Source organism: Leopardus geoffroyi, chromosome E3 (assembly GCF_018350155.1).
Source record: "Leopardus geoffroyi isolate Oge1 chromosome E3, O.geoffroyi_Oge1_pat1.0, whole genome shotgun sequence".
In the NCBI taxonomy this organism is placed as follows: Eukaryota; Metazoa; Chordata; class Mammalia; order Carnivora; family Felidae; genus Leopardus; species Leopardus geoffroyi.
The window spans coordinates 16,165,063-16,189,801 of NC_059340.1; the positions used below are offsets into that span (position 1 = coordinate 16,165,063).

The 24,739-nt window shown below is 41.3% G+C and overlaps 2 protein-coding genes across 9 annotated transcripts in view; one reads left to right on the forward strand and one right to left on the reverse strand.

Moving 5' to 3' along the window:
• PSPH (phosphoserine phosphatase) overlaps positions 1-624 on the forward strand; it is a 56,247-nt gene extending 55,623 nt beyond the window's left edge. For all 8 annotated transcript variants that reach the window (XM_045459905.1, XM_045459903.1, XM_045459909.1 and 5 more), the window contains one exon: positions 149-624. In XM_045459905.1, coding sequence (XP_045315861.1) covers positions 149-207 — 59 coding nt within the window. In that variant the 3' untranslated portion in view covers positions 208-624. The remainder of the gene's footprint in view (positions 1-148) is intronic.
• An 8,484-nt stretch (positions 625-9,108) lies between these two features.
• NIPSNAP2 (nipsnap homolog 2) overlaps positions 9,109-24,739 on the reverse strand; it is a 38,551-nt gene continuing 22,920 nt past the window's right edge. Inside the window, exons 8-10 of the mRNA XM_045459902.1 lie at positions 16,526-16,620; positions 12,064-12,147; positions 9,109-10,239 (exon numbers count right to left, since the gene is read on the reverse strand). Of these exons, the coding sequence (XP_045315858.1) occupies positions 10,175-10,239; positions 12,064-12,147; positions 16,526-16,620 (244 nt within the window). The 3' untranslated portion in view covers positions 9,109-10,174. The remainder of the gene's footprint in view (positions 10,240-12,063; positions 12,148-16,525; positions 16,621-24,739) is intronic.

Consider the following 24,739-nt stretch of genomic DNA (forward strand, 5'->3'; position numbering starts at 1 on the left):
GCTCCCAGGGAGCTGGGGAGGCACCCCCTTGAGGCTAGGCTTAACCTCTCTTTGCAGAACAGTTCATTCTTTTCAAACACTTACTGCCCTAGGGTGCCGCTATATCTTTTTTTATTTTTTTTAACTCTCCTTTTTTCCCCTTTCTTAGGATGTTTTCATTGGATTTGGAGGAAATGTGATCAGACAACAAGTAAAAGACAACGCTGAATGGTACATCACTGATTTTGTAGAGCTTTTAGGAGAACTTGAAGAATAATATCAATTTTTATACAGTTTGTAACAACTTCGGTTAATTTTTAAAAGTTATACAGTTTGATACCGTTTGCCTAAAATTGCCTATTACAACTTAATGTATAGATTTGGTACTCATTATCTGTACTTCAAGTAAACTATGGAAAACTGCTTTTTTTAACTGCAGTCCTAGTATTATCATGACCATTAATTACCTGGATAGTTTTATAATCTTAATTCTTTATGTATTTTCCTATCTGTATTTTATTTGAAGCCTTTTAAAGGTGGATAGTAAATTAAACACCGTCACTGTTGGAAATATGGGTTAGGCAGCTTTAGGTGACTATTGGTTTTCCCTGTGGTAGGTAAATAAAAGTTATCCATGTATCAGAACAGATTTGTGGCATTGTCCATTCTGCCTGTGATGTATTTCAGTATCTAATATTTCAAGCACCTTTACGTTTTTGGGTAGAAACAACAGCCAGGCAAGGAACCAAGGGGTTGGAGACCCCGTTGATCACAGGGCGTAGTGCTTGTCACCACTCAGCCCCCACCAGCCCTCCCACTGGGCAGAGGGCTGGATGCCCTTTTATTAGCTCTTGGAATTTGTCAAACAGGGAATGTTACAGAGGCTTAAAAGAAAATAGAGCCTTGGAGCTCCTGGGTGGCTCAGTTGGTTAAGCTTCCGACTTCCTCCGACTCACGTCATGATCTCATGGTTTGTGAGTTCAAGCCCCACATCGGGCTCTGTGCTGACAGGTCGGAGCCTGGAGCCTGCTTCGGATTCTGTGTCTCATTCTCTCTCTGCCCCTCCCGCACTTGTGCTCTCTCTCTCTCTGTCTCTCAAAAGCAAATAAATGTAAAAAATAAAATTAAAAAAAAAAAATGGAGCCTTGGAGCGCCTGGGTGGCTCAGTTGGTTAAGCCTCTGACACTTGTTTTTGGCTCAGGACGTGATCTCACAGTTGTGGGATCGAGCTCTCCTTTGGGCTCTGTGCCTGGCGTGGAGCCTGCTGAAGATTCTCTCTCCTCTGCCCCTCTCCTGCTCACTTGTGTGTGTGCTCTCTCTCTCTCTGCCTCAAAAAAAAAAAAAAAAGCCTTAAACAAAAGTAGTGACCTTAAAAAATGGATATTTGATCATCGCATGAAATAAAAGAAGTAATTACACATTTTACTCATTCCAAATGAAGATCAGAGTTTTGCCTTAAATAAATTAAGAAATGCCTCCTAATAGCCTATATGCACCATTTCTTTCTTAACAGATGACTTGGAAAGACGTGAAAGCCAGGTTTGCGTTTATTCTGGGCAGTACCAAGAAAGACATTTCAGAACATGCTTTGAAATTATGTGGTTATTGGGGAACCTGGGTGGCTCAGTTGGTTACACATCTGACTCTGGATTTCGGCTCAGGTCGTGATCTCACGGATCATGGGATCAAGCCCAGCATCGGGTTCTGTGCTGATGGTGTGGAGCCTGCTTGGGATTCTCTCGCCCTCTCTCTCTCTGCCTCTCCCCACCCATCAAAATAAATAAACATTAAAAACAATAGTATGTGGTTATATACCCTCCCTGGTTGAAAATTGGGAGAGGATAAAGAGGTTTAAGAAGAAGCATGCAGTGGATAATGAAGTAGAAAAGGCCAGAATGGCTTAATATAGGAAATTATATGAGAAAAAATTTATATTTCAAAACAATAATTTAAATTTATTTGGCCAAATAATCAGATATTATTTAGCCAAATAGTCAAGTCAGATGAATTGAATTTCCTTCCAGATCCAAGTTGCCCCGGGAGAGACGTGAAGTAGGTTGGGCAACATTTACATGAGACTCCAGACAACGAGGCGGTTGTTCGGTCGAGGTTGCTGGCTGGCAGCTCTCCTGGAAGCCGTTTTGTGGGACTTGCACTTGCACTGAGCTCCGGGCAGGACTGGGCGTGCCAGGGCTGGCGTGCCAGGGCTGCCGGTGCTGCAAACTGCCGCCAGCAGTGTGCGTGAGCTGCAGAGCCGTCCTCGGGGAGGTGGAGGACTGAAGCCCCTGCTGCTTCTACCTGCCAGGCTGCCAGAGCCCGCCTTCCACAGGGCGGTGGCCTGAACAGGATGTGCACACTGGATTTGGCTCAGGGGAGTCTGCTGGGCTGAGAAATCTACCCACATAGAACCTTTTAGACCAATTGCACAAGCCCCTGGGCCCCCAGGCTGCCCAGCTCTCAGCAAGCTGCACGGAAGCAGCACACACAATCCCTTCTTTGTTGTGTTGGGGTGAGCCTGAAATGATGCAAGAACTGCCCTAACCTCTTCCTTGCTTTTTGAATTCTGGATTTGCTGGAAACAGCCACAGAGTGGCTCTCCCAGGAGCTATGTACGTGGTCGTGGTAGGACAGGAGTCAGTAAGTGTTGGCAGTGCGATGTGGCCTTCTATCCTTGTGATGCCATTTTTCATTCTGATGCACACTGCTTATGTAAACAAAAATAGTTAAGAACTGGGGTCATGAAGTTAAGAATTGAAATTTTTCATGGTATTAAATTGAAACAGGAGAAGTCCCTCAAAGCTTTTATATGCCTAAAAAAGGAGATATCCCAAGGCCTTTATCTCCTATCCCACCCCCTTCTCTGGTTTGCTGCTATGATTCTTCTCTCTTCTGGAGACAAGTGTTTCTTCCTGCCCAGCCGGCTGCCATTCCCAAGAGTTGGGGAGGGCATTCTAGGCCTGGGACTGGAAGATTCTGGAGATTCAGACCTGGGGTAGGAAGCTTCCGGAGAGTCAGGTGGTCCACCTCAGCAAATGTTGGCACAAGCATGATGGCTTTTGCCTCTGTGGCCCTCAGAATTATGATTGGATGCGGGAAATGTGGGGAGTGATCTGACCACACGTCACACTGCTCATTTTCACATTTCCAAGGTGTTTGCAAATGTTTCCTCTTGTGATTCTCACATCCCTGAGGTCAGCAGTATAGATATCGCTGTCTTCTTTTTAACAGGGGACAGCAAGCTCACAAGAGTTGATGACTGCTACAGGATCACATTCAGAGCTGGAGCTCAGGCCAGTGATTTCCACAGTGTTCTTTATATTATGCATTGCTAGAGAGTTAACAATTGGACGCCTGGGTGGCTCAGTCAGCTAAGTGTCCGACCTCGGCTCAGGTCGTGATCTCGAGGTTCATGAGTTTGAGTTCCACATTGGGCTGTCTGCTCTCAGCACAGAGCTTGCTTTGGATCCTCTGTCTCCCTCTCTCTGCCCCTTCCCCGCTAATGTGAGCTCTCTCTCTCACACACAAAAATAAACATTTAAGAGAGTTAACAACTTACTGGGGCCAGGACAATCTACTGTAAGCTAATACTTAGCACTCTGATCACAAATGTTAATGTATGTTAATACAGAAGATGAAATTTTATTCCCTAGAATGTAAGATGTGTTTTACAAAATGTTCAAGTGGTTTCCTTTTTAATGGTCACTGAACTCTGCAAAAAGTACTAGTTTTAGTACTAATTCATAGAGGACTGTTCAGTACTTTGCTGATCAGTTTCCAACTCTGAACATATTTCTATATATGTTTATTATTTTCCTTTTGAATTGTTTTACTGAGTTTGCCTAGGCACATCATCTTAACTCCCAGGATTCCTAACACTTGCATCAAAAATAGTATGAATTAAGACATTGCCCTGCTTTGAGGGGCACACATATGTATACACACATATGTATATATTTTTGCCCCATGAATTTTTTTAATGTTTATTTTTGAGAGAGAGAGAGGGAGAAGGCGAACATGGGGGAAGGACAGAGAGAGAGAGGGAGGCAGAGAATCCAAAGCAGGCTCTGAGCTGTCAGTGCAGAGCATGATGCAGGGCTTGAACTCACAAACCACAAGATCATGACCTGAGCCAAAGTTGATGCTCAACCAACGGAGCCACTGAAGCACCCTGCCCCGTGTGTTTTCTAATTGAAACTGACAGTCTCCATACTTTCTCTTTTCCTACCTTCCCTTTCTCCCTCTCCCCATTTACTTCCCCCTTTGCTTCCTTCTATCCATTCATCAAGCATGTTATTGAACATCTATGTTCCAGCTAGAAACTGAAGGCATACATTTAATAATTATTCAAGACTGAAGAAAAGTCTCCTTCACAGGCAGCCGTGAGAATAAGGGGAAAAGAAGCAGGTTCTCTCAAGTACTGGTTTGGGGGAGAGCAAAGTGTGGGTCTGAGAAGGCTTTTAAAAAGGATGATGGGGTGCCTGGGTGGCTCAGTTGGTTGAGCGTCCCAACTCTTGATTTCAGCTCAGGTCACGATCCCAGTGGGATTGAGCCCTGCCTCAGGCTCTGCACTGAGTGTGGAGTCTGCTTGGGATTCTCTCTCCCTCTCTCTCTGCCCCTTTCCCCCACTTGTGCTCTCTAAAAAATAAAAAAATAAATTTTAAAAAGGAGTAGGGATGATATCACATGAATGGTAATTAAAAATGAGTTGGCATGGGGGCGCCTGGGTGGCTCAGTCAGTTAAGTGTCTGACTTTGGCTCAGGTCATGATCTCACAGTTCGTGAGTTCAAGCCCCATGTCAGGCTCTGTGCTGACAGCTCAGAACCTGCAGCCTGCTTTGGATTTTGTGTTTCACTCTGCCCACCTCCCCCACCACTCCACTCATGCTCTCTGTCTCTCTCAAATATAAACATTTAAAAAAAGTGAGTTGGCATGTGCAAGTAATATTCACCAGACCTACACACAACATATGGAAAATGAATTTGTAAATTTCAAATATTCCCAATGAAAATTCATAGACAAAATAATACAATTCGTTCTTCTATGGACGTTTAATAAAAGGATTTGACAAATTGGGCTAGAATTGCTAAAGTGATTATTTGATAGATTAATATAATGATAGAAGATTCCTGTACATCACCAAGTGACCACCATGTTGCTAAATTAGTGGTCAGATTTCAGACCTCATCTAACCTGGCCTCATAGCAGCATGTGACACAGGTGATCTCATTCTTCATAGACTTTGTTCATTTAGCTTTCATGACATGCCACTTTCTTGAGTTTCTTCCTGTTTCCCTGGTGGTTTTTCACTCTCTCTTCCTGGTTCCTCCTTACCCTGGCCCTCTTCTTCATCTACATTCACTCCCCATAAGAATTTATTTATTTTTCGGGCAATAAAGTCCTCTTTATTTATTTAGTATAATCTATTGTCAAATTGGTTAACACACAGTGTGTACAGTGTGCTCTTGGTCTTGGGGATAGATTCCTGTGGTTCATCGCTTACATAGAGCACCCAGAGTTTATCCCAGCAAGGGCCCTCCTCAATGCCCATCACCCATTCTCCCCTCTCCACCCCCCCCCCATCAGCCCTCAGTTTGTTCTGTGTATTTAAGAGTCTCAGACAGTTCACAAATGCATATCTCCAGGCGAGGCTGTGCTCCTGAACTGCAGATTCAAATACACACATACCTGTCTGATACCTCCACCTGAATATCTGCAGAGACATCTCAAACTCAATATAAGCAAAATGATTCCTGATCTTCACTTCCCCAGATCTCTTGCACCTACTTCACCTACAGCCTTCCCCATCCTTTCAGTTGGGGAGGCCAAAAACTTGAGTCACTTTTGGTTTTTCTCTTTCATTCACACTCCACGGTCGGTCGTTCAGGAAATCATTCTGTCTCTGCCATCAAGATACATTCAGAATCTCACCATTCTCCCTACTTCCACCGCTACACCATTTAAAATGTAAGTCAGATCGGGGCACCTGGGTGGCTTGGTTGGGCGTCCGACATCAGCTCAGGTCATGGTGTCACAGTTTGTGAGTTTGAGCCCCACATCGGGCTCTGTGCTGACAGCTCAGAGCCTGGAGCCTGCTTCAGATTCTGTGTCTCCCTCTCTCTCTCCCTCTCCCCTGCTCTGCCTCTGTCTCTTAAAAAACAATGTTAAAAATAAAAAATAGAAAATGTAAGTCAGATCATGCCCCTCCTCTGCTCAAAACCTTTGAGTGGATCCCACCTCAGAGTAAAAGCCAAGGTCCTTTCAGTGGCCCCTAACACCCTACTGATCCAGCCCCACGACCTCTGACTTCTCCCACCAGGCAGTCCCTCTCCTCTGTTCCAGCCAGTGTCTGTGCTGCTCTAGTGCATGCCAGGCATGACCCTCCCTGAGGGTCTCTGCTGTAGCCATTTCCTCAGCGTGGTGGGATCCCCTTCCAAACACTGGCTCATTTCATCACCTCTTTTTGCTTAAATCTCAGCTTTTCAGCAAGGCCAACTCCGACCAGATTTAATACTGCATATTGCCCCTCCCAGCCCACCCTCAGAGTCCTATCTCCATTACCCCCTTCTACCTTCCCCTCCTATAGCATTTATCAACTCCTACCATATCATGTAAGCTACAGTATTTTATGTTTTAGTTGCCAGACTCCTTTCACTGGACTGGAAGCTTCACAAGGGCAGGGGTCACGTTTTGTTCATGGTATTATTTTAGGTGTCTGGTGCTTGGCACATAACAGAAACTCACTATTTGTTGACGTGACTAAAGACTATAGCCTAGTGTGAGGCAGGCTGCATTGTGAAATCCAATGACTTAATTAGGACAGAAATTCCTCTTCCCAGAGTAGGTGTATTCTGAAAGAGCTCTATTTTAGTTCGTTGCTCTGTGCTTTTCTGAACAGAAAGCTCCTTTAAGAAAGCAACACAAGGGGCACCTGGGTCTCGGTTAAGCCTCTGACACTTGATTTCAGCTCAGGTCACGATCTCACGGTTCGGGAGTTTGAGCCCTGCATTGGGCTCTGCACTGACAGCATGGAGCCTGCTTGGGATTCTCCCTCCCTCCCTCTCTGCCCCTTCCCCTTCACACACATATGCTTTCTCTCTCTCAAAATAAATAAAAAGAAAGCAACATAAAAAGAGAATAACTGTTTCTAAAAGAAAATGTCATTCTTGCACATTCCGGTGCTCACCAGGGGAAGGGCCCCTGGATGGGGAATTGGGTAGATGAGGCAATTTGGGGAGCCTCATCCAACTCATCCCACAACTGTGAGCTCAGTTGTGATGGTTAATTTTGTGTCAGCTTGACTGGCCTCAGGGATGTCCAGATAGCTGGTAAAACATTATTTATGGGTATGTCTGTGAGGGTGTTTCTGGAAGATCAGCATTTTATTCAACAGAATGAATAAAAGACCCCTCCTCATTAATGTAGGTGGGCATCACTCAATCTTTTGGGGGCCCAAATGGAACAAGGTAAAGGAAGGGCAGATTCACTCTGCTTGAGCTGGGATGTTCACCTTCTGCTCTCAGATACTGGAGCTCCTGGTTCTTGGCCCTCTGACTTTGGACTGGAAGTTAAGCCATCAGCTCTCCTGATTCTCAGACCTTTGGACTTGGACAGAATTATACCCCTAGTTTTCTTGGCTCTCTAGCTGGCAGATGACAGATTGTGGGACTTCTTAGCTTCCATAGCCGCAGTAGCCAATTCCTGTAAGTCTCTTTTTGTATATGTGTGTATCTAGATATCCTATTTGTTCTTTCTCTGGAGAATCCTAATAAGCCCAGTGAATGATAGAAAATTCCTGACTTCTGCATGGTTCACTTTAAGTCCACACAATTTGTTAGTGAAAAGTCTGTTCCCAGCAATTTTTTTCCAGTTCTGAATAGCTAGATCATCTTTACTAGTATTACTAATTCTACCATTTTTCTTTATACAGTTTAAATTTTTTTTTTCAACGTTTTATTTTTATTTTTGGGACAGAGAGAGACAGAGCATGAACGGGGGAGGGGCAGAGAGAGAGGGAGACACAGAATCGGAAACAGGCTCCAGGCTCTGAGCCATCAGCCCAGAGCCCGACGCGGGGCTCGAACTCACGGACCGCAAGATCGTGACCTGGCTGAAGTCGGACGCTTAACCGACTGCGCCACCCAGGTGCCCCTCTTTATACAGTTTAGAAAGCAGTTTCATATAAATAGTTCTTTCACTCACATCCTACAAACATGCTCTCAGCATCTAATCAGAATTGTTAAAATGCACGTTTTTAGTTTTTTGTTTTTTTTTTTTAGAAAGGTGGGCGTTGGGGCAAAGAGAGAAACGGAGAGAGAGAATCCCAAGCAGGCTCCACACTGTCAGCACAGAGCCCGACATGGGGCTCAATCCCCTGAACCATGAGATCTTGACCTGAGCCAAAGTCAAGAGTCAGATGCTCAACCGACTGAGCCACTCAGGGGCCCCTAAAATGCAGGTTTTCTATGCCAGAGCTCACTGTGCCCTCTCCCCCCTGCTGCTTTCTGTGGCATTAAGAAGAGCCAGTTAACAAAACTCAGAGCTGAAGGGACGTTAAATGTCATCGGGTTCCACCTCCCATTTTATAGGTTAAGGGAACAGAACACCAAAGAGGGAAGTACCGCGTCAAGGAGCAACGCGTGGACTTGAAAGGGCCTGTTCTTCTTTTTTTTTTTATTTTTTTTTAAATTTTTTTTTTTCAACGTTTTTATTTATTTTTGGGACAGAGAGAGACAGAGCATGAACGGGGGAGGGGCAGAGAGAGAGGGAGACACAGAATCGGAAACAGGCTCCAGGCTCTGAGCCATCAGCCCAGAGCCTGACGCGGGGCTCGAACTCACGGACCGCGAGATCGTGACCTGGCTGAAGTCGGACGCTTAACCGACTGCGCCACCCAGGCGCCCCGGGCCTGTTCTTCTGACTGCTGCCCCAACCCCCCAAACTCCATGCACTGGTCCACAAAGCCTGTTTCCCAAAACACCTTGTTCAATGGCTAGTTAGAAGCTGGTGAGCTTATTTAATATTTTGCTCTATAGACTCACATATGCCCACTTCACAGGGACAAGCTATTTTTCAAGAGGGACAGGGTCATTCTTAGCACAAGTTCATAAAAAAAGACTGCAAACATGTCATATGTGAAAATCAAGATGTTTTATTGACTTTTATATGTTCTTGGAGAAAACCATTCACATGTAAAAGTTTGACATTTGATATGAGAATTATTCACACTTTATTTTACACATAAATTCTTTAATTTGGGGGTCAGACCTAATTTTTCACTTCAACAGGACTTGCACATGATTACAGTCACAAAATTGGCACACTGTATTAAAAAACTAAATCAGAGCTAGACAAAGTAGGCAGCTTTATTCCAATTTAAATCTCAACATGCACCACCCCTCATACATAATCTTGGAAGTATCTGCTGTGAGCTTACTAAAATATTAACTACAGAATGTCTGAGGTCACAAATGATTGTTTACAAAATAAAACCTCTTTTCTTAATGCTACTCAATTTGTTATAGAAAAATATACAAATAAAAATTAGTGCTATTCAAGGCGTTCATTTCAGAATCACATATGACACATTACTTCCCCTCATATAGAGCCATCACAATATACTAGGTAAAGACTGAGTTACTGATTAAATGTACCTTAGCAACCACTACCAGCTTAGTAATGACACGTCATTTACTATGCTGACCAATTAAACAGGAGAGAGAATTAAAACACTTTCAGGTATCGGGTACACTCAGAATTTGTTCCTGGTCTGAGACTCAGAAATAACTGCTAGAGTAACATGACAAAATTTATATTTCTTCCTGATACAAGAAATTTGCCTAAAAATCTGTAATTATAAAACAGATTTGCTTTTTATAAAGAAATTGCTAACTTTTTTTTTCATGGTTAGATTCCTATTTGGAGAGGATTCAAATTTTAATTTGGGCCCTCTTTTCCCAGAGGGTGGGGAGGGGTGGCTGGTGGTTGGTATAAGGTATATTTGAGGACTGTTACAATCAAACTATAATAGTTTCCTTTCTTGTGATTATGTAAATTTTAAAGAAAAGAGGTCTCTCATAAGCTATATACAGCAGTTTACACTTCAGTGTTTCTTTTTCACTTGATATACAATTAAAATTAGTTTATGACAAATACTTGTCACATAAATTTATGTAGGCACATCTAAAATCTGCAGCTTTACTGGAGGGGTGAGGTCTTCAGTGGGATCATGATTCTGGATTCCATTTCCTGAATAAGTGGGACTGAAAACAAGGATCAAGATTACTGTGCTTGTTCTTTTCTAAACAGATTATGGTAAATATACATTAACGAATATGTTGCTGAGAACGTTCAGAGGACATGTTGCTTAAAATCAGAATAGAGGAAAATATAGGACTGATCTCAGGGGCAGAAATGTACAAGCTAATGGTAGATCAATTAACATCCTATGAGATGTTATTAGAATTAAAGCAGATTCTGTCTGGAGATGATGTGTTTCATTTGTAGGGAATTAGGAAAGTCCATGTTTTAAGAAAAATGGTGCTTTATCAAAAGGTTGAGAACTTTGAACCAAAATAAAGTTAGATAGGGGTGCCTGGGTGGCTCAGTCGGTTGGGCGTCTGACTTTGGCTCAGGTCACGATCTCACCCTGTGTGGGTTCGAGCCCTGCATCAGGCTCTGTGCTGACAGCTCAGATCCTGGAGCCTGCTTGTCTCCCTCTCTCTCTGCCCTTCCCTACTCACACTCTGTCTCTCTGTATCTCTCAAAAATATATAAACATTGAAAAATTTTAAATAAAGTTGTATAAAATCAAATAATACTGCATTTGACTATACTCTGTAAAGGAAAAGATACACGGTACTTCAAAAACTGTCACTGCTGAATAAAATAGGCCTCTGGAAACTAATGAAAGTGTAAGAACAGGCAACAAAGTCACATGCATATATGGTGTTTTGAACTAAAAGACAAGATAATACTTATTTTCTAGAACAAACTACTCTTTGATTTTTGTTAGTAGTATATGAGCTTAAATGTACCTGAAATGCAACATGATTGGTACTTATTACCTGTGTCAGTATTTCTGGGTTGTATTCAGCCCAACTGTTCTTACAAAAATCAAACAACCAGGATTTCATAGCATACATGCATGCAGGTATGCATGCGCATGCACGGACATGTACATACAGAAAGTCAAAATGTCAATTTTCAAAATTTTTAATTGCTGTATTAAATTATAATGTTTTTGGGAACAGATAATTTTGATGAGAAAGGGAAAGCTTAGGAAAAAATTGTATAATAAATATTCAGAAAATATAGAAAAGTACAAAAAAAAAAGGTAATGATGTGTAGTGTACATCATGCAAGGGTCTGAAACTGTACCAGACAACGTACATAGTTTTTTTTGTTTGTTTTTTTAAGATTTTTTTTTTTTGCACCCAATGTGTGGCTCAAACTTACAACTCTGAGATCAAGAGTTGCATGCTCCACTGACTGAGCCAGCCAGGCTCCCCACAAACATACTTGAAAGAATGAAAATTCCTTATTGAAAAGAAGTCATGCAACTATTAAAGAAAAATCTGACTAATCTTCATCCCCCCAAACTTATGATTCACCATCCTAGAGCAACATACTATTTAAAAAAAAAGTACAGGGGCGCCTGGGTGGCGCAGTCGGTTAAGCGTCCGACTTCAGCCAGGTCACGATCTCGCGGTCCGTGAGTTTGAGCCCCGCGTCGGGCTCTGGGCTGATGGCTCAGAGCCTGGAGCCTGTTTCCGATTCTGTGTCTCCCTCTCTCTCTGCCCCTCCCCCGTTCATACTCTGTCTCTCTCTGTCCCAAAAATAAATAAATGTTGAAAAAAAAAAAAAATTTTTTTAAAAAAAAGTACAAGGGGCACCTAACTGGCTCAGTCAGAAGAGCATGCGACACTTGAGCTCAGAGTCGTGAGTTCGAGGTCCACGTTGGGTGCAGAGATTACTTAAAAATAAATAAATTAATTAATTAAAAAGTGACATATTAGCTTTAGGGTGAAAGAACGTAAAACAGTAAGATGAGAAGAATGACAAGTTTTATGTCTTGAAAATGTTACCTGTATAATACACCAATTCTTCCCAGCCATGTTTATGCCATGCTGCATTCCGTATATCTTCCCTGGTCTGAAGATCCTTGTAAGCTGAAAAATAACCACACGGAAGAAACAAGACTTAATCCAAACACACTGTCCTGCATTCCACTAGCTATGTCCAACAAGTACTGATTCAGCTGCTCAGCTGGTTTTCTCAAAGCAACTACTGAGGGAATTTAGTACTAAGCTGGGATAATTGTGAGTTGGTTATTCTGAGAAAAATTATGTTAGGCCTTGTGAGATAAGCAAATAAACAGATCTTTAAATTTTACAGTCTAGTGGATTCAAGACCTACCTTTCAAACCGAGGTTCTTCAATAATGTTAAACTCATAACCAGAAACTGTCAGACTATAATTAAGCAATATTCAATTTTGTTCAACATTTCCAAAGCACTACAATTATCTGGGTGAGAGACTGTGTTCAATGCAGTGGAGAACAAAAAGACAAGTAAAGACAAGGTCAACTGTTGAGCACTGTGGAATACTCGAGAACAGAGCCCACAGGAACAGGGAGGAGACTGGAGAGAGGTGTCTGGAAGGTGTGATTTGACCAGGTGGGTCGGGCTCAGAGGTTGAAAAGAATGTCACTGACAGATAGTAACAGAAGACAAAGACATGCCAGGTGGAGAGAAGAGCATGGTCAAAGGTATCACAGTCCTTGGTGTCACATGGCACAATTCAGGTATCTCATCTGGGTGCCTTGGTTGCCAAATCCCAGCCTGGCAAGATCCTTCCAACTACTCACCAGGGAAATGCCTCTTGACAGGGTCCGACAAGATTAAAAGGACAAGAATCAGGGCTTCTAGTTTCTCTATTCTGGGACACACACCCTATTCTTCACAGGGCTTCTTTCTCCTTATGAGAAGACCTACCCTTGTAGGTATAGCAACTTAATCACCTAAAGATAAAATTTCCCTCAACTAGTAATAGAGTATAAATTTAGTACCTAAAATTGTGAAGAGGCTGAAAAACAGAAGGAAAAGAAATCTTTTACCTTTTACCACCCAGAGCAAAACAATTTAGCATTCATATGATAAGCAGCAGCATCCATCTGAGGGCAGGTGCATGGCCAGTGCACTGTGTGGTGACTCCCCCTTGCAGGGAACAGGTTGGAAAGGGCTGTGTTCTTTTTTTTAATTTCAGTTTTTTAATTTTCTTAGTTAAAATTTTTTTAATTTGGTAAAATGTGCATAGCAAAATTAACTTTTAACCATTTTGAAATGTATAATTAGGTGGCATTAAGTACATTCACAATCATCCCACTTTATTATCCGTCTCTGAAACTTTTTCACCATCCCAAATTAAAACTCTGTATCCACTGAACACTAACTTCCCATTTTCCCCTCCAGGCAGCCCCTAGGAGCCTCTACCCTGCATTCTGTCTCTATGAATTTGCCTATGCTAGGCACCTCATGTAAGCGGAATCGAATGTTTTCAAGGCTCATCTATGTTGAAGCATGTATTGGCATTTCGTTCCTTTTTATGGAAACAATGTTCTATTATATATACACACCACATTTTGTTTATCTGTTTATCCATCAGTGGACACTTGGGTTTGAGGCTTTTTAAAGGCAGGAAGCACTTGGGCATGTTCATATTACTGGGGAGAGGGAGCCCATAGATGGGGGTGGTGGAACAGATGGAAGGGGCAGGGCCTGAAGGAAGGTGAGGAAGGAATGGCATCAAGTGCGAGGGTAAAAGGAAGAGGTGCTGTGTTGTAGAATGATCTGCTTTGAAAAAGCCAGAAGTGCCCAAGTCTGAGCCTGGTTCAGTTACTGACGATTCTAGGTGATTGATTTATCATTTGTGAGGCACAGGTACCTCATTGTGGTTTGCGGTAGTGAGGATTAAAGAGAATGATGCAGAAAATAACACGCTGGAGGTGCCTGATAAACGTGGTTCTCTAAAAAATGTGGAAAAGTGAGGGTAAGTTTTGGGGGCAGGCTACTGAGAATTCATCTCTGCATATCTCGATACTTTTTCCTATATAATAGGGTAGTGGACATTTGGGACACTGACTGGGGACAACAAAGGAAGGTAGAGAAGAGTACTGCCTAAGAAAAGACACATGCTGCAATCTGGCCGCTCTCCAATGCCAGAGCACCACACTGTTCCTGGCTTCTGCGTCTCTGCATGGAGGAGCATCTTGGTGAACTCCTTGCCAACTGCTGTTGTGAAGCCTTAAGTCCTCCCCATGGGACAGAGTTGAGGGCCTATGCTCCCCACAGCTTCTGTCAGAGCTCTGCCACTTACACCCGCCAGTGCCTGTCTGCTCTGTCACTCGCGAGTCCCTATCCAGACACACTGGAAACCCTGACATGAGTGGAGTGGGTACATGGCTTGCCCTCTGCCTGAGAGTCAAAGCACATGGCAACCCTGACCATCAAGTTCGGGTGCTCAGATACCGAGGGTGTCTGGGAAGGTGCACGGGAGCCAAGCCTGAAGGGAAGGTGAGGGAAGAGGTCTGACTTTTCAGTTTATATCCTCCAGACAGACCACATAATTATTTAAAAAAAAAAAAAACAACAAAACGACTTCACCCCTACCTTCAACCCATAAAGGTTAAATTATGTTTAGCATAATCTCTAAAGGCAGGGACATATGTTTTGAAGATTTGTTCCCAAATCTATTATATTTGACAACTCTGATATTTATGAAGTCAAATCCCAGCTAGCTAGAGAACCAAGGTCCCTAGGACAACGCTGCACCTGATGCTCGTGGGAGCATCTATTATTTGGTGCAGGGTTTTCAGTTGCTTACACACCAGGGAGGCCCAGTGTGTGCAGCTGAGATCAGCAACTGGATGAAGCAGTGATTGGTGGAGGTGAGGATGGGGGTCTCTTCCCCAGACCCTGATGGTGTAAAAACTACTTTTCTTGCCTCAAGTTATCCACTTCAGACTTAGGTCCTCAGCAGGTCTCTTACCATTTAGCCAGTCTGCACTATTTGTAGTTTTCTGACCACTGTTTACAAAAATTCTCGTATCTCCATCACTGTTCTAGCCCTTCCTGCTTGACTTTACCTGCAACCTATTTAGATCCGAAAGTCCAGCTCATATTCACCTTTTACTGATCTTCCTCAACTACAAATAAGTTTATATCCCTTTAAGCGCTGGGAGTGCCCCGAATATAACTATGTTACTGATCACACACTGCCTCATGGCATATCCCTTATGTTGTCTTAATCCTTCATTAGCCCTGTCACTTATCTTTGTAAGCCTGCCATGCTAACACAGCAGGCTCTCCGGGGGCAGCACGTGGTGGGACTGAGCAGTCAAACAACATCTCAGTTTATTAATATGGTCTGGAAATGATTTACACTTTTCATTTTTTAAACTTTAATAAATAGGGGTGCCTTGGGGGCGCCTGGGTGGCTCAGTTGGTTGAGCGTCCGACTTCAGCTCAGGTCACGATCTCACGGTTTGTGAGTTCGAGCCCCGCATCAGGCTCTGGGCTGACGGCTCAGAGCCTGGAGCCTGCTTCCGATTCTGTGTCTCCCTCTCTCTCTGCCCCTCCCCCATTCATGCTCTGTCTCTCTCTGTCTCAAAAATAAATAAACATTAAAAAAAAAAAAATAGGGGTGCTTTGGTGGCTCAGTCGGTTGAGCAACGGACCTTGGCCCAGGTCATGATCTCACAGTTCGTGGGTTCGGGCCCCACGTTGGGCTTACTGCCATCAGTGCAGAGCCGGCTTCAGGTTCTGTTCCCCTCTCTCTGCCTTTCCTCTACTGGTATTCTCTCTCTCTCTCTCAAAATAAACAAACATTTGAAAAAAACCCACAAAAACTTTAATAAACATACAGACGTGCCCAGAATGTACCAAGCTATTACTTAGACCTAATTCCTGTTCTTAGCAGGGAGACAGACACAAATAGCCACAACGTGATGACCTACATGATACTGGGCTCTGGGGGTTCAAGAGGAGAGTGACACTCATTGGGGGGGCGAAGGGGCACACCTGAGTCAGGCCCTGAGAGATACTAAAGATGGTGCCAAACAAAAGTGGGCAGGGTTGGAAAAGTACACAGAGAAGGGCCTCTGGACAATGTAATCAGACACAAGGCAGGCAGCGAATGAGTGTGTGGGGAGGTGTCTCTCTGGTAAAATGCAGGATTGTTTCTGAGGAGTCATGGGAAGTGTCTAGAAGGGACAACAGTTTTACCATCTTCCCTCTCCCACGGCTGCCTGTTCCTTTCACCACTATTCCCACTCCCACGTCAGCTGCTAATGTGCCACAAATCTACGGGCCTTTCACTGTTGACCTCTTTCCTTGTTGATAGCCCAGCATTTACTTTCCATCTATGATGTTTGGATTTGCTATGGTGTTTAAAGTTACTGACTTGAGATGTGCTTTATTGCCTAGTTTAACTTATTTGGTAATGAACCCTGAAATCCCAGTAACACAAAAATGAAGGAAAAAATACATACCCCAAAGATGATGCACCATATATAGCTGCCCAATCTGAGAGAAGAATCCTCCAACTGCTTCATTACCATCCTGTCTGAAGCGAATTGCACGAGCCCTGTAAGGGACAATGACAGTGTTCAGATACTGAATCAGGTACATTAAAAAGAATCAGATTTTTTCTATCCTCAGAGCAAGTTGTTCAAAATGAAGACTGTTTTTTAACTACCAAATGCAATCGAATGTTATTTTAATATACAGAACCTATATAAGATGTAAATGTACTTTTCTGTAACTAGAAGAGTCATTTTTAGGGGAAATGGACAGTAATGACTAAACAAAATCAATGTTTCAGAGTACATTGTTGCACTCCTGATTCTTGACATAAAGTCAAGAAAATTGGCAGAGGATAGGACCTGTCAACTTAAACAGAATTGCTTCTCCAAGAACCTGCTGAGGGAAAGTGAGGAAAACCTGGATATTAGAACACTCAAGATGCCAAGAGTTACTCTATCTAAGGGAGACAGGGGCCACCCCTGGAGAGTGGGGTTTAAGACAGAGGAGAAGGGAGCACACCTTCAAAGCAGCTGCAGACCATGATTTCTGGAAGACACATGAGCTCTCTAAACTCGAAGGGAGATTCTTCAACCTCTTGGACAGCACATGGAAAAACATGAATGTGGAGCTTCCTGCTGATATACCATCACTATCAAAACTGGAACTGCCTTGTGGTATTATAATAGTGTTGTATGGTGACAGAAGGTAGCTACACTTGCCCAATCACTGTGCTATACACCTGAAACTAATTTAACATGTGTGTCAATTATACTTCAATAAAAAATGAAAGAAAAAGATTCTGCCTCTTGTTTTTTTTTTTTCCCCTTACCAGAACGAACCATCAGGAAAATGAGTACCAAATGGCATTCCTATGTGTGGGAGAATATGTATGTATGTATGTATGTATGTATGTGTGTGTGTATATATATATATATATATATATATATATATGTCTGTGTATAACATGAAATTCTGATTATCTTGAAAAAGAAAACCAAAGCCGGAGGCATCACAATCCTAGACTTCAAGCTATACTACAAAGCTGTAATCATCAAGACAGTATGGTACTGGCACAAGAACAGACACTCAGGTCAATGGAACAGAATACAGAACCCAGAAATGGACCCACAAATGTATGGCCAACTAATCTTTGACAAAGCAGGAAAGAATATCCAATGGAATAAAGACAGTCTCTTCAGCAAGTGGTGCTGGGAAAACTGGACAGCGACATGCATAAAAATGAACCTGGACCACTTTCTTACACCATACACAAAAATAAACTCAAACTGGATGAAAGACCTAAATGTAAGACAGGAAGCCATCAAAATCCTCAAGGAGAAAGCAGGCAAAAACCTCTTTGACCTTGGCCGTAGCAACTTCTTACTCAACACATCTCCGGAGGCAAGGTAAACAAAAGCAAAAATGAACTACTGGGACCTCATCAAAATAAAAAGTTTCTGCACAGCGAAGGAAACAATCAGCAAAACTAAAAGGCAACTGACAGAATGGGAGAAGATATTTGCAAAGACATATCAGATAAAGGGTTAGTATCCAATCTATAAAGAACTTATCAAACTCAACAACTAAAAAACAAATAATCCAGTGAAGAAATGGGCAAAAAGACATGGATAGACACTTCTCCAAAGAAGACATCCAGATGCCCAACCAACACATGAAAAAATGCTCCACATCACTCATCATCAGGGAAACACAAATCAAAACCACAATGAGACACCACCTCACACCTGTCAGAATGGCTAACATTAACAACCCAGGCAACAACAGATGTTGGCAAGGATGTGGAGAAAGAGGATCTCTTTTGCATTGTTGGTGGGAATGCAAGCTGGTGCAGCCACTCTGAAAAACAGTATGGAGGTTCCTCAAAAAACTAAAAATAGAACTACCTAGGACCCAGCAATTGCACTACTAGGCATTTATCCACGGGATACAGATGTGCTGTTTCGAAGGGACACATGCACCCCCATGTTTATAGTAGCACTATCAACAATAGCCAAAGTATGGAAAGGGCCCACATGTCCATCGATGGATGAATGGATAAAGAAGATGTGGTATATGTATATACAATGGAGTATTATTCAGCAATCAAAAAGAATGAAATCTTGCCATTTGCAACTATGTGGATGGAACTGGAGGGTATTATGCTAAGTGAAATTAGAGAAAGACAAAAATTGTATGACTTCACTCATATAAGGACTTTAAGAGACAAAACAGATGAACATAAGGGAAAGGAAACAAAAATAATATCAAAACAGGGAGGGGGACAAAACAGAAGTGACTCATAAATATGGAGAACAAACTGAGGGTTACTGGAGGGGTTGTCGGAGGGGGGAGGGGCTAAATGGGTAAGGGGCACTAAGGAATCTACTCCTGAAATCATTGTTGCACTATATGCTAGCTAATTTGGATGTAAATTTAAAACAATAAAAAATAAAAGAAGTTTTGAAAAGACAAAAAAAGAAAAACAAAACAAACAAAAGTGAATTCATCAGTTGCCTTATAGAGTCAAGGTACAAATTCTAATTCATCTCTATATCCTAATTTAAAAAAATGGAGATTTTATAAATGATAGTTTTAATGATATAATAAAAAATGTTGAAAGGCTAGAAATGAAAAGTTTATAGGTCTTGTATATGGGATATTATAAAACATTGTGAAAATAAAAGAAAATCAAAACACAAAAAAAAGACATTGTGATTAAATTGACTAAAAATTTGCACTTGTCTTAAACTTTCCTTTTAAAATTTCCTACTGCAAACGTGTCAGTTCCTTAAACACCTTCTTTCATATTTGTACCAACTACTTGATATTTAGTGATGCATCTGAAATCCTAAAACTATTTTTAGAAAATGTCTGTTTCCCAAAAGCAGTTTTCTAGAATCAAACTTAAAAATGAAAAAAGTGGCTTGAATGATACAGGGAGGTCACCCAGAAAAGCACAGCTGGAGACCTCCTACCACAGACTACTCAGTAAATAAATTTACATCAACACGTTTTGGCCTAAAGTCTGTCATCAGGGTGTCAGAACTGACAGGACTTGGGAAGATAGATTCATTATAGTTAATTTAGAAGAGTTGGGGGCATATGAACAAGGATATCAATCTACTAACATCTACCGTGAGACAGTACTCTTGGGGGACAAGATATCTGAGTTGGCTTGACCAGTACATTTTTGTCCTGGAGGAAAACTTCATAGCAACTGAATTAGAACATCAAGGAAGCAGCGGGGTATAGGATCAGAGCAAGGGCAACCGCAGTGGGAGTGATAAAGCCAGCCTCCTTAAGATCAATTTGTACATCTCAGCTCTCATACCCATAAGCTCAACTCTGAGGGTGATCCAAGCTTTTAGGCTCTTTTGTGGTGAAGGAGGGATCTCTTGCTATTGCTCCCATGGGCTACCCCTAAATGATATTAAATTCTTTAACCTTTATATCTAGAATTAAGTGATTGATAGCTTCACAAAAATTACAAATCTGATTGGTAAATTATTGAAATTAAGCAGATCACTTTAACGTGCATTCTAACTTAGAGGTGGGGAAAAACTGTCTTTCATTGATAGTGATAAATATTCAGGATTATTAATTTCATTATGAATTTTTCTAATTCAGTTACAGTAGGCAAAGAAAACGTACTTGCCTTAGCCTCGTAATAATCAGAAGCATGTACTGAAGAGGAGATCACCATCTTAAATAGTTACCTATATGCCAAAATATAAATTGAATGCTGAGCTGGATTTATAAATAATTTTTTAAGTAACTGAAGAATAAATCTCAGTACTTCCTTGTGAAGGCCACGGTGGACAAATCTTTTTTTTTTGTTTGTTTGTTTTTTTGTTTATTTATTTATTTATTTATTTAGACAGCAGAGTGCATGAGTGAAGGAGGGGGTGTGTGTGGGGGGTAAGACAGAGAATCTTAAGCAGGCTCCACACTGTCAGCTGAGCTGACAGTTGTGGGGTTCAAATCCACAAACCAGGAGATCATGACCTGAGCTGATAATAAGAGTTGGGTGCTCAACTGACTGAGCCACCCAGGCACCCCCATGGTGGGCAAGTCTTAATTAGTAACATGCAAAAATAGAAATAATGAATGATCCTATTCTGTGGGCAACTAAATTATTACATTTATAAGGCCCCTCCGTAAAAAAGGTCCCTTAATAAAATGGTGCCTATAGGTACTAACTGTATAACAGTATACAATTAAATACGTATTTCTTAGTTTTCAAATTAAAAAAAATTCTAACTTGCATTATGTAGCCTTTGATGACCCAAGAAGAAAAGATTTATTAGAAATATGAATCATGGGGGCACCTGGCTGGCTCAGTTGGTGAAGCGTGCAACTCTTGATGTCTGGGATGTGGGGTCAAGACCCATGTTGGGTACAGAGATTACTTAAAAAGAAACTCTTAAAAAAAAAAAAAAAGAATCACAGAGCCATTTTTTGGACCTAGATCTTAGAAATTATGTAGTTCAAAGCAAGAAATTTCAAAATGGAAAAAAAAAAGAACACATGGGAGGAAACGGATAGTGCTTTCGTTTAAATCAAGGCTAGCAAAGCAGACCCTCAGACTAAATCCCCTGCTCTGTTGCTTGTTTTGATGGCCCAGGACCTAAGAATGATTTCTACATTTTTAAATGTTCGAAAATCTAATCAAAAGAATATTTTGTGACACATGAAAATCATGACATTCAAATTTCAGCAACCATAAATAAAGTTTTGTTGGAACACAGCCATGCTCACCCACTTACAAATAGTTCACGGCTGCTTGCACACTAAAATAGCAGAGTTAAATAATCGTTATGGACTCAGAACAGTCCACACAGCCTAAAATATATTTTTTTAATTTTTTATGTTTTATTTTTATTTTTGAGAGAGCCAGACAGAGACAGAGCACGAGGGAGACATAAAATCTATGAAGCAGGCTCTAGGCTCCAAGCTGTCAGCAGAGAGCATGATGCAGGGTTCAAACCGGTGAACCATGATATCATGACCTGAGCTGACATCAGACGCTTAACTGACTGAACCACTCAGGCACACCAAAGCCTAAAATATTTATTATTTGTTCCTTTACAGAAAAGGTTGCCAACCTGATTTAAATAAAATATTCTCTATTCCTCATTTTTAAAGTGTTTCTTATTAGAAATTAGTGTCTCTAGGGGCGCCTGGGTGGCTCAGTCAGTTAAGCGTCCGACTTCAGCTAAGGTCATGATCTCACGGTTTGTGGGTTTGAGCCCCGTGTCGGGCTCTGTGCTGACAGCTCGGAGCCTGGAGCCTGCTTTAGATTCTGTGTCTCCCTCTCTCTCTGCCCTTCTCCTGCTCATGATCTGTTGCTCTCAAAAATAAACTTTTTTTTTTTTAAGAAATTAGTGTCTCTAATAAAATAAAACTGGTATTCAATATTTTCAAATGACTTCTGAACATGTATTAAGATGATTTTTAAACTGTCTTTTAAATTATGATTTAAAACACTCTGGCCACCTAGATTTTTAAAATATCAGTACTTGACATTTTCTTGTATTTGTTTCAGACTGAACACCACAGAAACAGGTGAAGCTCCCTTTGCATTCTCATCCCCACCCCCACCCACCCTCCACCATGAGTTACATTCTGGAAGCAGTTACCTCTTTTGAAGACATGTCTTCCTGTCTATGGTTTTGTATTTCTACTTCATATGTATGTATCCATGAACAACAGTTCTATCTTTTCATATAATTATTATATACAACTTGTTTATAGGACTCTTGTTACATCATTTAAAAATTTACCTAAGGGGCACCTGGGCGGCTCAGTCGGTTAAGCCTCCCACTTTGGCTCCGGTCATGATCTCACGGTTTGTGAGTTCAAGCCCTGCATCCAGCTCTGTGCTGACAACTCAGAGCCTGGAGCCTGCTTTAGATTCTGTGTCTCCCTCTCTCTGCCCCTCCCTCATTTGCGCTCTCTCTCAAAAATAGACAGACATGAAAACAACTTTACCTAAAAGACATCACGTTGTACACATTCTTTAACTAGCCCTTTCTCTTGAACTTGGTGTTTTCAATGCTTATCCATATGCAGATCTGTTTTACTTTAACCACCATATAAGATTCTACTGCAGAGGCGTGCCTGGGTGGCTCAGTTGGTTAAGCGTCCACCTTTGGCTCAGGTCATGATCTTGCAGTTCATGGATTTGAGCCCCGTGTAGGACTCTGTGCTGACAGGTCAGAGCCTGGAGCCTGCTTCAGATTCTGTGTCTCCCTCTCTTTCTGCCTCTCCCCCTGCTTGTGTTCTCTCAAAAATAAACATAAAAAAAAAAAAAAAAGATTCTACTGCATGAATATATATAATCTATTCCCCTCAGGCACAGAAGTTGTTTACAAGTTTGGCAACTGGCCTTGGCAAAGACCTTTTCTTCTTATGTAACCACTAGTTTCTGCCCTCTATTCAACATTTACCAACCACCCAGGATGTGCCAGGTCTTGTAGACAGAGTTGTAGAACTAGAAACTAGAGACTCCACTGGGGTGACAAGTGCTCTAACAGAGGCATGGGGGCCAGGTATTTGGGGTGCAGAAGCCAGACACCTATTACAGCCTCAACTGTGTTATATTTATCAATGTCCTCTTTTTGAATTATTCTTGGTTTCATGGTATAAATTCTTTTTGGTAAGGTGTGTGCGTCATTAGCAGCTTTACTGAGGTATATTTTACATCCTGTAAAATTCACTTAGGTGTAAATATATATACATTTACATATTTTATATATATATATATATATATATATATATATATATATTTTTTAGTAAATATACAGACTTATGCAATCATCACAATCCAGTTGTGCTAAAAGATCCCTTGTGCCCATCTACAATCATTTTCTGTTCCCACCTCTAGCCCCAGGAAACCACTGATCTTTCTGTCTCTATAGATTTGCTTTTTCTGGATATTTCATACAAATGGAATCACAGAATATGTGCTGCTTTGGACTCTTTCACATAGCATGTTATTGAGGTTCACCTATATTTGTAGTGCATATCAGCAGTTCACTTCTTTTTACTGTTGAATAGTATTCCATTACGTGGATGCAGCACAGCCTATTTTTCCATCACTCTGCTGATGGGCATTTTAGGCTATTTCCACTATTTGGTTATTATGAAATGCTATGATCACTGATTATGAGTTTATATGAATGCATGCTTTCATTCTCTTGGGTATATACCTAGGAATAGAACTGTGAGGTCATATGGTAATTCCATGTTTAACATTTTGAGTAACTGTCTATTTTCTGAAGTGGCTGTACCACTTAACATTCTCATCAGCAATGTATGAGGGCCCCAACTGATTCACAACTTCACCAACATGTGTTATTATCTGTCTTCTTAGTGAAAGCCATCTGAATGTTTGTGATGTCTTCTCTCTTTGTGATTTTACTTTGCATTTCCTTAATGACTGGGAGTGTTGAGCACTTTTTCACGTGCTTATTAGGCATTTATACATTTCTTTTGGTGAAATGTCTATTCAAATCCCTTGCCCACTGAAAAATTTTTTTAAAAATTTATTTCATGATTATTTTTTATTGTGGTAAAAAACACATAGCATTAAACTTACCTCAGCCATTTCACAGTTTAGTAGTGTCCCAAACACTCACATTATTGTGCAAGGGATCTCCAGAACTTTTTGATCTTGTCAAATTTAAACTCAATACTCACTAAACACCAAGTCCCCTCCACTTGGACCCTGGCAACTATTCATTTTCCATTACTGTGATTCTAACTACTTTAGAGACTTTGTTATTAGTGGAATCATATACTATTTGTCCTTTTATGAATGGCTTAATGTCCTCAAGGCTTATCCATATTGTAGCACATGGCAGAGTTTCCTTCTTTGAAAGGCTGCATAATATTCTCTTATATGTATATATCACATTTTCTTTATCCATTCATCTCTCGATGGATATTTGGGTTGCTTCTACCTCTTGGCTACTGTGACTAATGCTTGCAATGAAAATTAATGGGAAAATATCTCTGAGATGCTGCTTTGAATTCTTTTGATTAGAAACTTAGAAGTAGAATTGTTGATCATATGGTAATTCAATTTTAATGTTTTGAGGAACCTCTGTATTGTTTTCCATAATTACTACAACATTTTACATTCCTACCAACTGCACAAAGGTTCCAATTTTTCTGTA